At 43.8% G+C, this 14111-nt stretch overlaps 1 protein-coding gene across 1 annotated transcript in view; it reads right to left on the bottom strand.

The window, feature by feature from the left end:
• ap3s2 (adaptor related protein complex 3 subunit sigma 2) overlaps positions 1–14111 on the bottom strand; it is a 56943-nt gene that overhangs the window by 23166 nt on the left and 19666 nt on the right. Inside the window, exon 4 of the mRNA XM_080214316.1 lies at positions 6928–6999. Coding sequence (XP_080070442.1) covers positions 6928–6999 — 72 coding nt within the window. The remainder of the gene's footprint in view (positions 1–6927; positions 7000–14111) is intronic.

The following is a 14111-nucleotide window of genomic DNA, read 5'->3' as shown; positions in this document are numbered from 1 at the left end:
CGAGGGGCCAAATGGCCTCCTTCTGCACTGTAGATATAATGATTCTACAAAACAAGGTTCTAAAGCAATCCATATCCAAATGCAGCAAGACCTGGATAATATCCAGGCTTGGACTGACAAGTGGCAAGTAACATTTGCACGACACAAGTGTCAGATAATGACAATCTCCAACAAGACATGCCTCTTGACATTCAATGGGACGACTATTGATGACTCCTCCACTAGGAACATCCTGGGGTTTACCATTGATCAGAAACTGAACTGGACTAGCCATATAAATACTGTGGCTATGAGCAGGTTAGAGGCTGCAAATCCTTCAGGGAGTAACTCATCTCCTGACTCCTCAAAGCTTGTCCACAACATACAAGGCACAAGTCAGGAGTGTGATGGAATACTCTCCAGTTGCCAGGATGAGTGCAGCTTCAACTACACTCAAGAAGCTCAACATTATCCACGACAAAGCAGCCTGCTTGATTGGCAACTCATCTACCACCTTCAACATTTACTCCCTCCACCACCAATAAACAGTGACAGCACCATTCTATAAGATACACTGCAGCAACTCAGCAAGGCTCCTCAAACAGCACCTTCCAAACCCATGACCTCTGCTACCTACATTTTGCCATTCCTTCAGTGTTGCTAGGCTGAATTCCTGGAACTCCCTTCCTAACAGCACAGGTGTACCTACACCACATTGACTGCAGTTGGTCCAGATGGTGGTTCACTACCATGTCTTCAAGGGTAATTAGGGATGGGCAGTAAATACCAGCAAAGCCCAAGGATGAATTTTTAAAATTGTTAAAAAGACAGTCTCCCAGCAACTACCATAACTGCTCCTTCAGATTCTTATAAAGTTTCAATGAAGTTACCCCTCATTCTTCTAAACTCAGAGGATTTAATAATTTATGTACACCTACAATTCTTCCAGATCTTTGCAATTGATCTTGCATCAGCTGAAACAGCTTTATCGTGTCTTGTGCAAAGGGAGGACATATGGAGCAACCACACAGGTTGCACATCTCTGATTTTCCATTGTCTAGTAAATACACACCAATTAAGCATGGGCATAAATACCAGCTGTGCCCACATCACAAGAATTAAAGTGCATTCAAATATTATAGCCCTCAGCCACACGACGAGAATAGCATGAAATCACAACCTCAAATTGAATAATCATCAGATACCATCACTGATGAATAAACCATTGCATTCCCAACCCTCTTGAAGGGATGCTTGTCCTGTTGCTATGTATGGACCTGTTTTCCAGTATGTGTGCTGTAACACTAACTTACTTTTCACTTTCTGTAAAAGGGAGTGCTTTGAAAAATCATGTTGTGAAACTGCACCACATTATTTCCTGGTTCTGGGAAGGCCCTGCATGATGGGTGCGAGACCTTGTACAACGGGTGGCTGGCCCTGACCACATACTCAGGGTTATTGAAGCAACTATTTGCAGTTAACTGGGCACGTTCACATTTTCTCACCCTCACGTGGCCAATGTGAAAATTTTGGACTGATTAAGGACTGGCTCAATAATAAACAGAATTTCAAATAAAGTTGATCTTTAAGAAGCAATTGCTGAGCAAGTGTGCAGCAACTTGGTAACAATTAATGACAGGGTGGGCGAGTGGGAGCGAGCGTGGGTGTGTTTACAGCATGGAAACAGGCTCTTCAGCCCAACTTGTTCATGCTGCTCAGTGTTTACCACTAAGCTGTCCCAATTGCCCACGTTTGGCCCATATCCCTCTGTACCCATCTTACCCATGTAACTATCTAAATGCTTTTTAAAAGATTAAATTGTACCTGCCTCTGGCAGCTCGTTCCAGGTACTCACACCTTCTGTGTGAAAAAATTACCCCTCTGGACCCTCTTGTATCTCCCCCCCTCATCTTAAAACTAAGCCCTCTGGTTTTAGACTCCCATACCTTTGGGAAAAATATTGACTAACTAGCTGATCTATGCCCCTCATTATTTTATAGGCCTCTATAAGATCACCCCAAAATCTCCTACACTCCAGGGAAAAAAGTTCCAGCCTCTCCTTATAACTCAAACCATCAAGTCCTGGTAGCATTCTAGTAAATCTTTTCTGCACTTTTCCTAGTTTAATAACATCCTTTCCGTAATAGGATGACCAGAACTGTACACAGTATTCCAACTGTGGCCTCACCAATGTCTTGTACAACTTCAACAAGACATCCCAACTCCAGAATTCAATGTTCTGACCAATGAAACCAAGCTTGTCAAATGCTGTCTTCACCACCACGTCCACCTGTGATTCCACTTTCAAGGAGCTATGAACCTGTACACCTAGATCTCTTCGTTCTGTAATTCTCCCCAAAGCCCTACCATTAACTGAGTAATCTCTCCCCTTGTTTCATCGACCAAAATGCATCACCTCGCATTTATTTAAATTAAACTCCATCTGACATTCGTTCAGCCCACTGGCCCAATTGGTCAAGATCCTGTTGCAATCCTAAGTAACCTTCTTCACTGTCCACTATGCCACCAATTTTGGTGTCATCTGCAAACTTACTAACCATGCCTCGTAAATGCTCATCCAAATCATGAATATAGATGACAAATAACAGTGAACCCAGCAGTGATCCCTGAGGCACACTGCTGGTTCCAGGCATACAAGTTTAAAGTTTATTTATTAATGTCACAAGCAGGCTTACATTAACACTGCAATGAAATTACTGTGAAAATCCCCTAGTCACCACACTCCGGCTCATGTTTGAGTACACTGAGGGAGAATTTAGCATGGCCAATGCACCTAACGCACATCTTTGGACAGTGGGAGGAAACTGGAACAGCTAGAAGGAACCCATGCAGAGACGGGGAGAACGTGCAAACTCCACATAGACAGTGACCCAAGCCAGGAATAGAACCCAAGTCCCTGGTGTTGTGAGGCAGCAGTGCTAATCACTGTGCCACCCGGGCAGATTCTCACTCACCCCCACACACTCAGCTCTCTATTTTACCATTTTGATTCTAAATGCTGGGCGGACTTGAAACTGGGAGTGTTTCAGGTCCGACTTTTAGACTCATTCTCAGACACTCTCGTACACATTCTGCCTGAAAAAATATCAGCAATTCTGGACGGCGCTGCACAAGCCTGTGGGCGGGGCTTAACACACCCGAAACCCTGCAGCTCCAATCGGAGCCTCTAACTGCACACGTGCAGAAAAGCAATGATAGAATGCAGCTCCCTGCCACAACCCTCCCGGGCCAAACAATGCCTCTCCCTGGCCCCCCACAGATATTGCCCCACCCCCTCAAAATTACTGATCTCCTTATCCCCCCACGCCCCCCGCCATCCGGGCCAATCACAGACCCATCCCTCCTCCTCCTCACTGATCTCAGGTAGAGTGGCAGCAGACCCACCTTCTCCCCCATCCCCACCCCACCGATATCAAGCAGAGAATCATCGGGCACTCGGCACTTACCTCCTCACTAACCCTCATTGATGGAACGTCCGAATCAGGCTTATGTACAGCATGTCTGTTTCCCATCAATTCCAGAAGGGCAAAAGTGGTGATAAAGATGGAAGTACCGGTAAAGTTGGGTGTGCAGCCCATTAAGTCAATCTAAATGCATACAAATGCATTTAAATGGCCGTCGTGCCCGTTTCGGGAACAGTCCCGATCGTGGCCATTTTTGGGCCTTGGTAAAGGGGGAACCGAAGCGGAGGCGGACACGGACTGCGCTGCTTGCCTGACTTTACCAAGTTCTCGTGCCTGAAAATGGGCATAACGCAATGCTAAAATCAGGCCCTCACTAGGTCTTTTCCCCAGGGTAGGAGAGTTCAGAACCAGAGGGCACAGGTTTAAGATGAGAGGGGAAAGATTTAAATTGGACCAGAGGGGCGTCTTCTTCACATAATTCGGCGGGGGATGACAGGGGACATATGGAATAAGCTGCTAGAGGAGCTGGTAGAGGCAGGTACAATTATAACATTTAAACAGGTACACGGATGGGAAAGGTTTTGAGGGATATGGGCCAAATGCAGGCAAATGGGACTACTTCAGTTTAGGAAACCTGGTCAGCATGGATGAGGTGGGCCGAAGGGACTGTTTTTTTTGTATCTATGACCTCAATTTTTACCCAAGCTCAGTACTCACCCCTTCCCCCACAGCCGGTCAGAGTACATTGGTGGTTGACAGGGTTGGGGTTGCCAACTGGAGTCAAGGCCGATTGGGGTCAGGCTGGGGCCAATGCCCAAATTTGTGGCAGTTGTTGCAGAGGCAAACACCTTTCCCTCCCCACCAGGCCTGTCCCAGTATTCACCACCTCTGACCAACCCGCTGCTATTGAAGTTCCCCTTTCTCCACGGTCCCAGCCAGCATTGATACTGAAAACTTACCTGGCAACTGACATCCAATCAAAGGCTGATTTCACCTTATATTGGCTAGTGATAAGAACATAATAAGAACATAAGAACAAAAGAAATAGGAGCAGGAGTAGGCCATCTAGCCCTTCAAGCCTGCCCCGCCATTCAATAAGATCATGGCTGATCTGAAGTGGATCAGTTCCACTTTCCTGCCTTCTCCCCATAACCCTTAATTCCCTTGTCTATCAGAAATCTATCTACCCATGGCTTAAATAGATTCAACGAGGTATCCTCCACCATTTCAATGGGTAGAGAATTACAGAGATTCATCACCCTTTGAGTGAAGAAGTTCCTCCTCAACTCTGTTCTAAACTGCACCCCCCCCTATTTTGAGGCTGTGCCCTCTAGTTCTGGTTTCCTTTCTAAGCGGAAAGAATCTCTCTACCTCTACCCTGTCTAGCAGCCAATGTATGCAGAAACCAGGCTGTGATTGGCTGAATAACCACTGAGCACTTTCTGAAACTCTTTCTGGGAAGTTTTGAAACTGAAGCATTTCCTACACTTGGAGAACGTAACACAACAATGAAACAGCCATCTGGCTGGGGCTTGGACAAGCCTGAACTAACACTTCTGTGAATAGATTAGGACAATACATTAAATCCAATTTGTGCTAATACTCCTTGTATAACTTCTTGCGCGAGCCCGCCACAAACACACCTTTATTCATCAATGAAGGAAAGTAAAACAGTTTTCACACAATTTATGCACCAGTATTAACAGACTGGTAAGCTCATAATGCTGAAAATTACTTTCCAAAATAGCTTTATCAAGGTTGTTTCGTGGAAAGTGATAGCTAACCTGTCGCTCCTGCCTGCGGTTACTTACAGCCTGATGGTGCCATCAAAACAAGTACAGCAGCGATACACAACAACACAATAGCAACAGCTTCCCAAATACATATGTTGGCTGGTGAACTAACAACATAAAATGTTTGAACACACAGCAGCAACTAAAGAGTCACTGCTTTTCTCAGAATTGTTCTAAATTGTTTTCAACGGGTGGTATAGCGGCAAAGTGGCTAGCTCTGCTGCCTTATTGCGCCAGGGACTTGGGTTCGATTCCAGCCTCGGATCACTGTCTATGTGGAGTTTGCACATTAGCCCCGTGTCTGCATGGGTTTCCTCCAGGTGCTCGGTTTCCTCCCACAGTCCAAAGATGTGCAGGTAAGGTGGATTGGCCATGCTCAATTGCCCCTTAGTGTCAGAGGAACTATCAGGAAAGGCAATGGCTCAATGGTATTATTGCCAAACTATTAATCCAGAAACTCAGTTAATGTCCTGGGGATCCCAGTTCAAATCCCACCAGGGCAGATGGTGGAATCTGAATTAATTTAAAAAATCTGGAATTAAGAATCTACTGATGACATGAAACCATTGTCAATTGTTGGAAAAAACCCATTTGGTTCATTAATATCCTTTAGGGGAGGAAATCTGCCATCCTTACCTGGTCTGGCCTATATTTGCTCCAGGGCCACAACAATGGCTCTGCCACAATTGCCCTCTGAACAAGGGCAACTAGGGATGGGCAATAAATGCTGGCCAGTCAGCAACACCCATGTCTCATAAATGAGTTTTTAAAAAATATGAGGGGTTATGGGGATAGGGCCTGGGTGGGATTGCTGTTGATGTAGACTTGATGGGCTGAATAGCCTCTTACTATAGTGGTTATACTGTAGTGGTTCTATGATCTTCCTCTAAACCAAACCAAAATGTTGAAGGCATATTCCCTGGCCTTAGCAGGCTGCCCCTTGGTGGTGAATTGACAGTTCAGCCACATCTCTGCAATGCTGCATCGCACAGTCCATGTAAGTCTGTATTGAGAATGTCTGTTTTGAGGCAGGAAATGAGTCTAACAACAGACTAAGGAATATTTTCCAGCCAGAAGTCCAGCCGGATTCAGGGCTAATCTAATAAAAGTAAACACTGCAAAAACAAGCCTGGAAAGCCTTTCACTGCACCGGAGTTCCAGATCGCAAGAGAAGGAAAGCTCAGTGAGCCAGAGCCTGAAAGTGACAGTCAAATCTGTCAGCCTTACACAAAGCCAATTCTAATCTTGACATTTAAGAGTGATCTGATTTCAGAGCAATATTCATCAAAATACAATTACACAAGCAGCATTTTTCAGTTTGCTAATTTGCCAATCAGATAAAGTTACATAAATTCTTCTGTAATTTTTATCAATGTTGATAAAATGAATTGTCTGTTCTGTAAATGTGTGTGGGGATGTTACCAAACCTGCCAGCAATTAATGACTGGAAAAAACATTTCACAATCTCAAGGAGCCATGAGTCAGTAGGAATCATGCCATTTGGGGCATGTGCTCAGCACCATTCTCCAGTCCTAGTACCAATCAATACTTAACACAACTTTACTTCATTAATCATTTCAAATTCACAAACTCTCTCCTATAAAATTGGTAATGCTGATTAAACACTGGTCTTTCTTAAACTAAAGAAAGATTTGGCTTGTAAATAAAATTTGATTTCAAAGCACAAACACAATTCAACACAAGCTTAACAACAATAGATATAAAAGTACCTTATCCATGTGGAATATAAGGTCCAGCTCACAGACATTCTCAAAACACTTGTCCAGTGTTTCCACAAACACCTAAAGAAACAAATAAAACAAAGATCAGCCCCCACTCATTCCAGCAGTACATAGAAATATTGGCAAAACTATACAAGGCACTAGTTAGACAACACCTGTGAATAGTTTTGGTCCCCTTATCTCAGGAAAGGTATACCAGCATTGGAGACAATCCAGAGGAGGTTCACTAAATCAATCCTGGGTATGGAGGGATTTTCCTATGAGGAGAGGTTGAGTAGGTTGGGCCTGTACTCATTGGAGTTTAGAAGAATGACAGGCAACCTTACTGAGACATCAGATTCTCAGGAGGCTTGGCAGGGTCAATGCTGAGAGGATGCTTCCCTGTGTGGGAGAGACTAGGACCAGAGGACATCATCTCAGAATAAGGGAGTCACCCATTTAAGACAGAGATGAGGATGAATTTCTTCTCACAGGGAAGTGAATCTGTGGAATTCTTTACCTCAGAGAGCTGTAGAGGCTGGGTCATTTAGTATCTTTCTTTAGAATGAATCCCTAGAGTGCAGAAGGAGGCCATTCAGCCCATCAAGTCTCCACCAACTCTCCAACATATCATCTTAATATCTACCCAGGTGAGATAGACGGATTTTTACTCAGTAAGGGAATAGGGGGTGATCAGGATAAGGTAGGAATGTGGAGTTGTAGATGAGATTAGATCAGTCATGATCTCATTAAATGGTGGAGCAGACCTGATGGGTCAAATGGCACACTTCTGCTCCTACATCTTATGATCTTAGTCTTCCATTTATTTACAGAGTTACACAATCTAATACAACCTCACAGTTTCAACGTGTGGATTTACAGCGGGCTTATGTAAAACCCAAATAATGTCCACAGCTTGTGTATGATTAACCCCAATTAATGCACAACGCTTACTATTTAGAATTGTTTGCTCATTTGAAACAAAAAGAGTGCATTTCAGTGTCAAGTTGCACACACTGCCTCAGCATGATGCTTCAATAATAAAGTTTGACTTTCACAAACTTGTCAAAGTTTGGGGGTGGCACAGTGGTTAGCACTGCTGCCCCACAGCTCCAGGGACCCGGATTCCATTCCCAGCTTGGGTCACTGTCTGTGCGGAGTTTATACGTTCTCCCTATGTCTCCAAGGGTTTCCTCCAGGTGCTCCGGTTCCGTCCCACAGTTTGAAAGACGGGCTGGTTAGTTGCATTGATCCAAACAGGTGCCAGAGTGTGGCGACTAGGGAAATTTCACAGAAACTTCATTGCAGTGTTAATGTAACCCTACTTGCCACTAATAAATAAGTGTTAACTTTCTTATCACACTGCAGATTGCTTTGGGATAGGAAGTTAAAAGCTGAATCATTAGATTCGTAGCCTGGATTTCATTTCTTCGTTCTCTGATGAAATGTGGGTGTTGCTGCATAGTTGCCCATCCCTAATTGCCCTGCTTCAACCACATTGCTGTGGGTCTGGAATCACATGCACACCAGACCAGCTGTGGGTGGCAGATTTCCTTCCCTAAAGGACATTATAGTTTCATGGTCACCGTTACTGAGACCAGCTTTCCATTCCAGATATATATTTGGAATTTCAATTCCACCAGCTGCCATAGTGGGAATTGAACCTGTGCCCCAGAGCATACCTTGGGTCCCTGGATTACTGAACCAGTGACATTATCACAACAGCACCATCACCAACTCCCTCCCTCCCCCCACCTCTCCCCACCAGCTGTACTACGCTCACCTTTGGTAATAATAGCAACAGATTGGAACACCAGCTCCAGATAACTCATTAACCAAGAGGTAAACTTAGCATCATAGCTTGATAAAGCACTCAGCTTATTATATTTATATCATCTCTTTTCTGGAGCATCTGGACATTGGGACCAGCTCTACGAGGAGACGAGACCCATACAAACTGGACGGTTTATACCTGGGCAGGACCAGGATATTGTCCTGGGGAGTATTTGCTAGGTATATATGCAAACGCAAGGAGTATTGCAAGTAAAGATGATAGCTCAGGGCACAAATAAATACACGGTAACATTATATTCATCGCTATCACAGAAACGTGGTTAAACAGAGGCAAAAAATGGCAGCTTGACATCCCTGGATAAAGGGATTTTAGGCAGGATAGATAGCAGGATGAAAAAAAGGTGTGGGCTTAGCATTATTGGTTTGAGAATCAATTACAGCCGTGAGGAGTGATAATATATTAAATGAATCAAAGTCAGGGTTGAGTGTAATACAGACCCCAAAATAGTAGAAGGGAGTTAGAACAGCAAATATGCAGAGAGATTCCTGAGTGTAACAGCAATAGGGCAGTAATCATTGGAGGCTTCAAGCAGTGTGAAGGGCACAGAGGGGGCAAAATTCAGGAACTGCATTCAAGAGAACTTCTTTAGTCAGCACGTAACAAGCCCAATAAGAGAGGGCACAATTCTAGAATTAGTCTTATAAAATAAAGCTGGGCAAGTGGGTGAAATAGCAGTGGGGAGCTTTGTCAGAGATAGTGATTGTTATATAGTCAGATCCAGCATCATTAATGGAAAAGGATAAAGTTCTAAATTGGGAGAAGACAGATTTTACAAAGCTCAGAGCTGAACTGGAGAAAGTGGACTGGATATATCTAACAGAAGAAGAAACGGTGTCAAATCAGTGGGAGGTGCTCCAAAGCAGGAAGGGGACCCACAGGTTTTGTCACATTGGGCAGTCTCACACTGTGTTTTAAAGAACTTTAACACACGTTCAGCATTCCTTAGAGCAAGCAGGGCACATTGTCTGACATATAAAGGAGGGATTAAGAAATGATTTGGTGTTAATCCCAATGGGGGAGATTTTATATGATAATGTACATCATGAGGTGGTAGCTGTGAAGTTGAATCGAACGGGAATAACATTGCTGAGAAAGTGAAAGGGAAAAACATAAGCACTGTCTAAAACTTTGCTACAACAACTCATTGAGTTGGACATAAAATTAGACTGAGGACCAGATCACTGGGAGAAAATTCTGAACAAGGAGGCAAACAAAAGAGAAGACGGATAATGATTAGGAGATGGGCCTTCAGTGGGAAACATTATAGATCTGGCCATGTGGAATGCTGCAATTAAAATTCTTACAAAATAACTCTCTCAGAAAGAAACACCAAGCAGGACAATCAAATTACAGGAACATCAGATAATGACAATTCATTTGAAGGTTATAGTGAGTGAATTAGAGAAGCATGCAAAAACAGTTACTTAGGGAAGACCATAACGTGTCAGTAGATGCAGTTAAGAATGCTGTGGGTGTTATTTGTGGGTCCTGGTTAAGAGAATGGGATAAAGGGCAACATGGCGGCACAGTGGTTAGCACTGCTGTCTCACAGCGCCAGGGACCAGGGTTCGATTCCCGACTTGGTTCACCGTCTGCGCGGATTCTGCACATTTTCCTCGCATCTGCATGGGTTTCCTTTGGGTGATCTGGTTTCCTCCCACAATCTGAAGACACGCAGGTTAGGTGCACTGGCCATGTTAAATTCTCCCTTGTTGAGTGAAATGAAGGAGCAGCGCTCCAAAAGCTCATGACTCCAAATAAACCTGTTGGTGTTGTGAGACTTCTTACTGTGCCCACCCCAGTCCAATGCTGGCAACTCCCCATCATGGCTTCCATCGACACTTTTTAAAGAGTTTAGGGTCTCTGCCTCCATTATCAACTCAGACTGCGAATTCCAGACACCCACCACCCTCTGCAATAAAAAAGTTCTTCCCCATGTTCCTTCTACATCTATTGCCACTTGCCTTGAATCTATGTCACCTGGTTCTAGAATTCTCCACCAAGGGAAACAATTTTATCCTCTCCACTCTATCTTTTCCCTTCATACAAGATGAAGGTATGTAAAATCGCCGGCTCCAAAGCACCCTCCCTGATGAACTCAATGCATTCTACGCCCATTTTGAGCAAGAGGTCAGCAAGAGCATGCCCTCTACCCTGGAAGCCCTGGATGAACCTATATCTGGGGTCACCATTACAGATGTCAGACAGCTTTCTTGAAGGTCAACCCACGGAAAGCGACTGGCCCGGATGAGATACCCGGACAAGCACTCAGATCCTGTGCGGATCAGCTGGCGAGTGTATTCGCAGACATCTTTAAGCTCTCTTTAAAACAGTCTAAGTCTCTATCCGTTTCAAAAGACGGCCATCATCCCAGTACCAAAGAAAAGCCAAGCAGTGTCTCTTAATAACCACCATCTGGTGGCTCTGACATCCATCATTATGAAGTGCTTTGAAAGGTTAGTCATGGCACGAATCAATTGCAGCCTCCCGGGCTGCCTAGATCCACTAGAGTTTGCCTACCACCACAAAAGGTCCACAGCAGGCACCATTTTCCTGGCCCTGCACTCAACCCTGGAATACCTAGATAACAAGGACACTTACGTCAGACTCCTATTTATTAATTACAGTTCAGCCTTCAATACTATTGTAGCACAGTACAATGGTAAGTACTGCTGCTTCACATTGCCAGGGACCTGGGTTCGATTCCCGGCTTAGGTCAATTTCTGTGTGGAGTCTGCACATTCTCCTCGTGTCTGCATGGGTTTCTTCTGGGTGCTCCGGTTTCCCCCCCACATTCTGAAAGACGTGCTGGCTAGGTGCATTGACCCAAACAGGCGTCTGGACTGTGGTAACTAGGAGAGTTTCACAGTAGCTTTGTTGCAGTGTTAATGTAAGCCTTACTTGAGACCAATAAATAAAGTTTACCCATTAGTCCTACGAAACTCATCTCCAAACTCCGTGGCCTAGGTCTCAGCACTGGATCCTGAACTTCCTAACTTGCAGACCACAATCAGTAAGGATTGGCAATGACACCCCCTCCACGATCATCCTCAATACTGGTGCCCCACAAGGCTGTGTCCTCAGCCCCGTACCATACTCCTTATATGACTGTGTGGCCAAATTCCCCTCCAACTCGACTTTCAATTTTGCTGACAACACCACCGTAGTGGGTCAGATCTCAAACAATGATGACACAGAGTACAGGAATGAGATAGAGAATCTGGTGAACTGGTGAGGTGACAATAATCTCTCCCTCAATGTCAACAAAACAAAGGACATTGTCATCGACTTCAGGAAGCGTAAAGGAGAACATGCCCCTGTCTGCATCAACGGGATGAAGCAGAAATGGTCAAGAGCTTCAAGTTTTTAGGTGTCCTGATCACCACCAACCTGTCCTGGTTCCCCCCATAACAACACTATAGTTAAGAAAGCCCACCAATGTCTCTACTTTCTCAGAAAACTAAGGAAATTTGTCAGGTCAGCTACAACTCTCACCAACTTTTACAGATGCCCCATAGAAAGCATTCCTTCTGGTTATATGACAGCTTGGTATGGCTGCTGTTCTGCCCAAGACCGCAAGAAAATACAAAAGGTCCTGAATGTAGCCCAATCCATCACGCAATTCAGCCTCCCATACATTGACTCTGTCTACACTTTCTGCTGCCTCAGCAAAGCAGTCAGCATAATTAAGGACCCCACGCACTCTGAATATACTCTCTTCCACCTTCTTCCATCGAGAAAAAGATACAAAGGTCTGAGGTCATGTACCAATCAACTCAAGAATAGTTCCTTCTCTGCTGCCTACCACCACAAAAGGTCCACAGCAGGCACCATTTTCCTGGCCCTGCACTCAACCCTGGAATACCTAAGATAACAAGGACACTTACGTCAGGCTCCTATTTATTAATTACAGTTCAGCCTTCAATACTATTGTAGCACAGCACAATGGTAATCACTGCTGCTTCACATTGAATGGGCCTACACAGCATTAAGGTAATTTTTCTCTACATTCTAGCTATCACTGTAACACTACATTCTGCACTCTGTCCTTTCCTTTTCCATGAACGGTATGCTTTATCTGTATAACGTGCAAGAAACAATACTTTCACTTTATGCTAATACATGTAACAATATTAAAATAAATCAAATCATAATCAGTTGGACTCAAAGGCCTTTATCTAACAATTCTTATTGCCTCCATTAATCCTGGAATGTTAAGTTATGAGGCTCTGTCTTAGGTATTCTGTAAGTGAGAGTGTGCACTGTTATGTCTCTTACATAATGCTATGCTCCCTACATTTGAGAGGATGTTAAACAGTAACCCGATGTTCCCAATATCAGACTTGGCTGTTTGTTGGATCAGGCATATATAATCATTAAAGTCATTTCACCTGATATGAACAATTCAAAACTCTGAAATTGCAATCATTCATAGGCAGATCTTTATTGAATGGTGATATAAGATCAATTAACAAATTGAATCTTTCAATGACTTCAGCTGTTCCTTGCAATGATTAGATGCAAATCATATATCTTACATTTAGCTAAACAGCTGATGTATAATATATACTGGCTACACAGAAAAGCTCATAGTTAAGCTCCAGTTTCTAAGCAATTTAATGCACTAGAAAATATTGCACATTATTTTGTGTAGTTTGTTATTCTAGGCAATGCCATTCGCAGCCTCAACAAAGTGAAAATTGCAATAAGGTGAAGTTTATCTTGGGGAAATCTCCCAGCTCCTGATCCACATTTCCGAATTTCTCTGCCATTGGAATCTAGTGTCTTGTCCCTTCAAACCACCATTGGCAACCAGACCTTCAGTTGCCCAAGCCCAATACTCTAGAATTCCTTTGATAAAGTCCTCTGCCTCATTCCCCTACTTGATCCTTAAAACCCAGCACTTTGATCGAGTCTTTAGACACCACACTTCTAATACCACTCTCTCTGCTTCTGTCCTCGGTGAAGCAGTTTCAGTATTTTGCTTTTTTAATTTATTTTCATTGAAGATTTTTCCTGTTTGTTACAAATCCTCAATGGCCGGTACTGTATAGCAGAATCATTTTTTTATATTGAGAGAAAGACAAAATGCAGCAAAGCATCTGGCTCAGATTATTCATTACAAATGGCGCCTCCAAAGACACAAACGATAAAGGACGTTTCAGAGATTGGGGGAAAACAGGATAACAAGGTAAAGCCATGAGTAAGAGACATAACAGTGCACACCCTCACTTACAGAATACCTAAGACAGAGCCACATAATTTAATATTCCAGGATCTACAAAGTCGCCACAGCAATTGCATATTCAGCCAAGGAGAATATAGAACATTGACACAA

This window comes from Carcharhinus amblyrhynchos, chromosome 28 (assembly GCF_965287045.1).
Source record: "Carcharhinus amblyrhynchos chromosome 28, sCarAmb.v2.hapA, whole genome shotgun sequence".
In the NCBI taxonomy this organism is placed as follows: Eukaryota; Metazoa; Chordata; class Chondrichthyes; order Carcharhiniformes; family Carcharhinidae; genus Carcharhinus; species Carcharhinus amblyrhynchos.
Note: the sequence above shows the minus strand (reverse complement) of the source record. Positions and strands in the feature narration are given on the sequence as shown.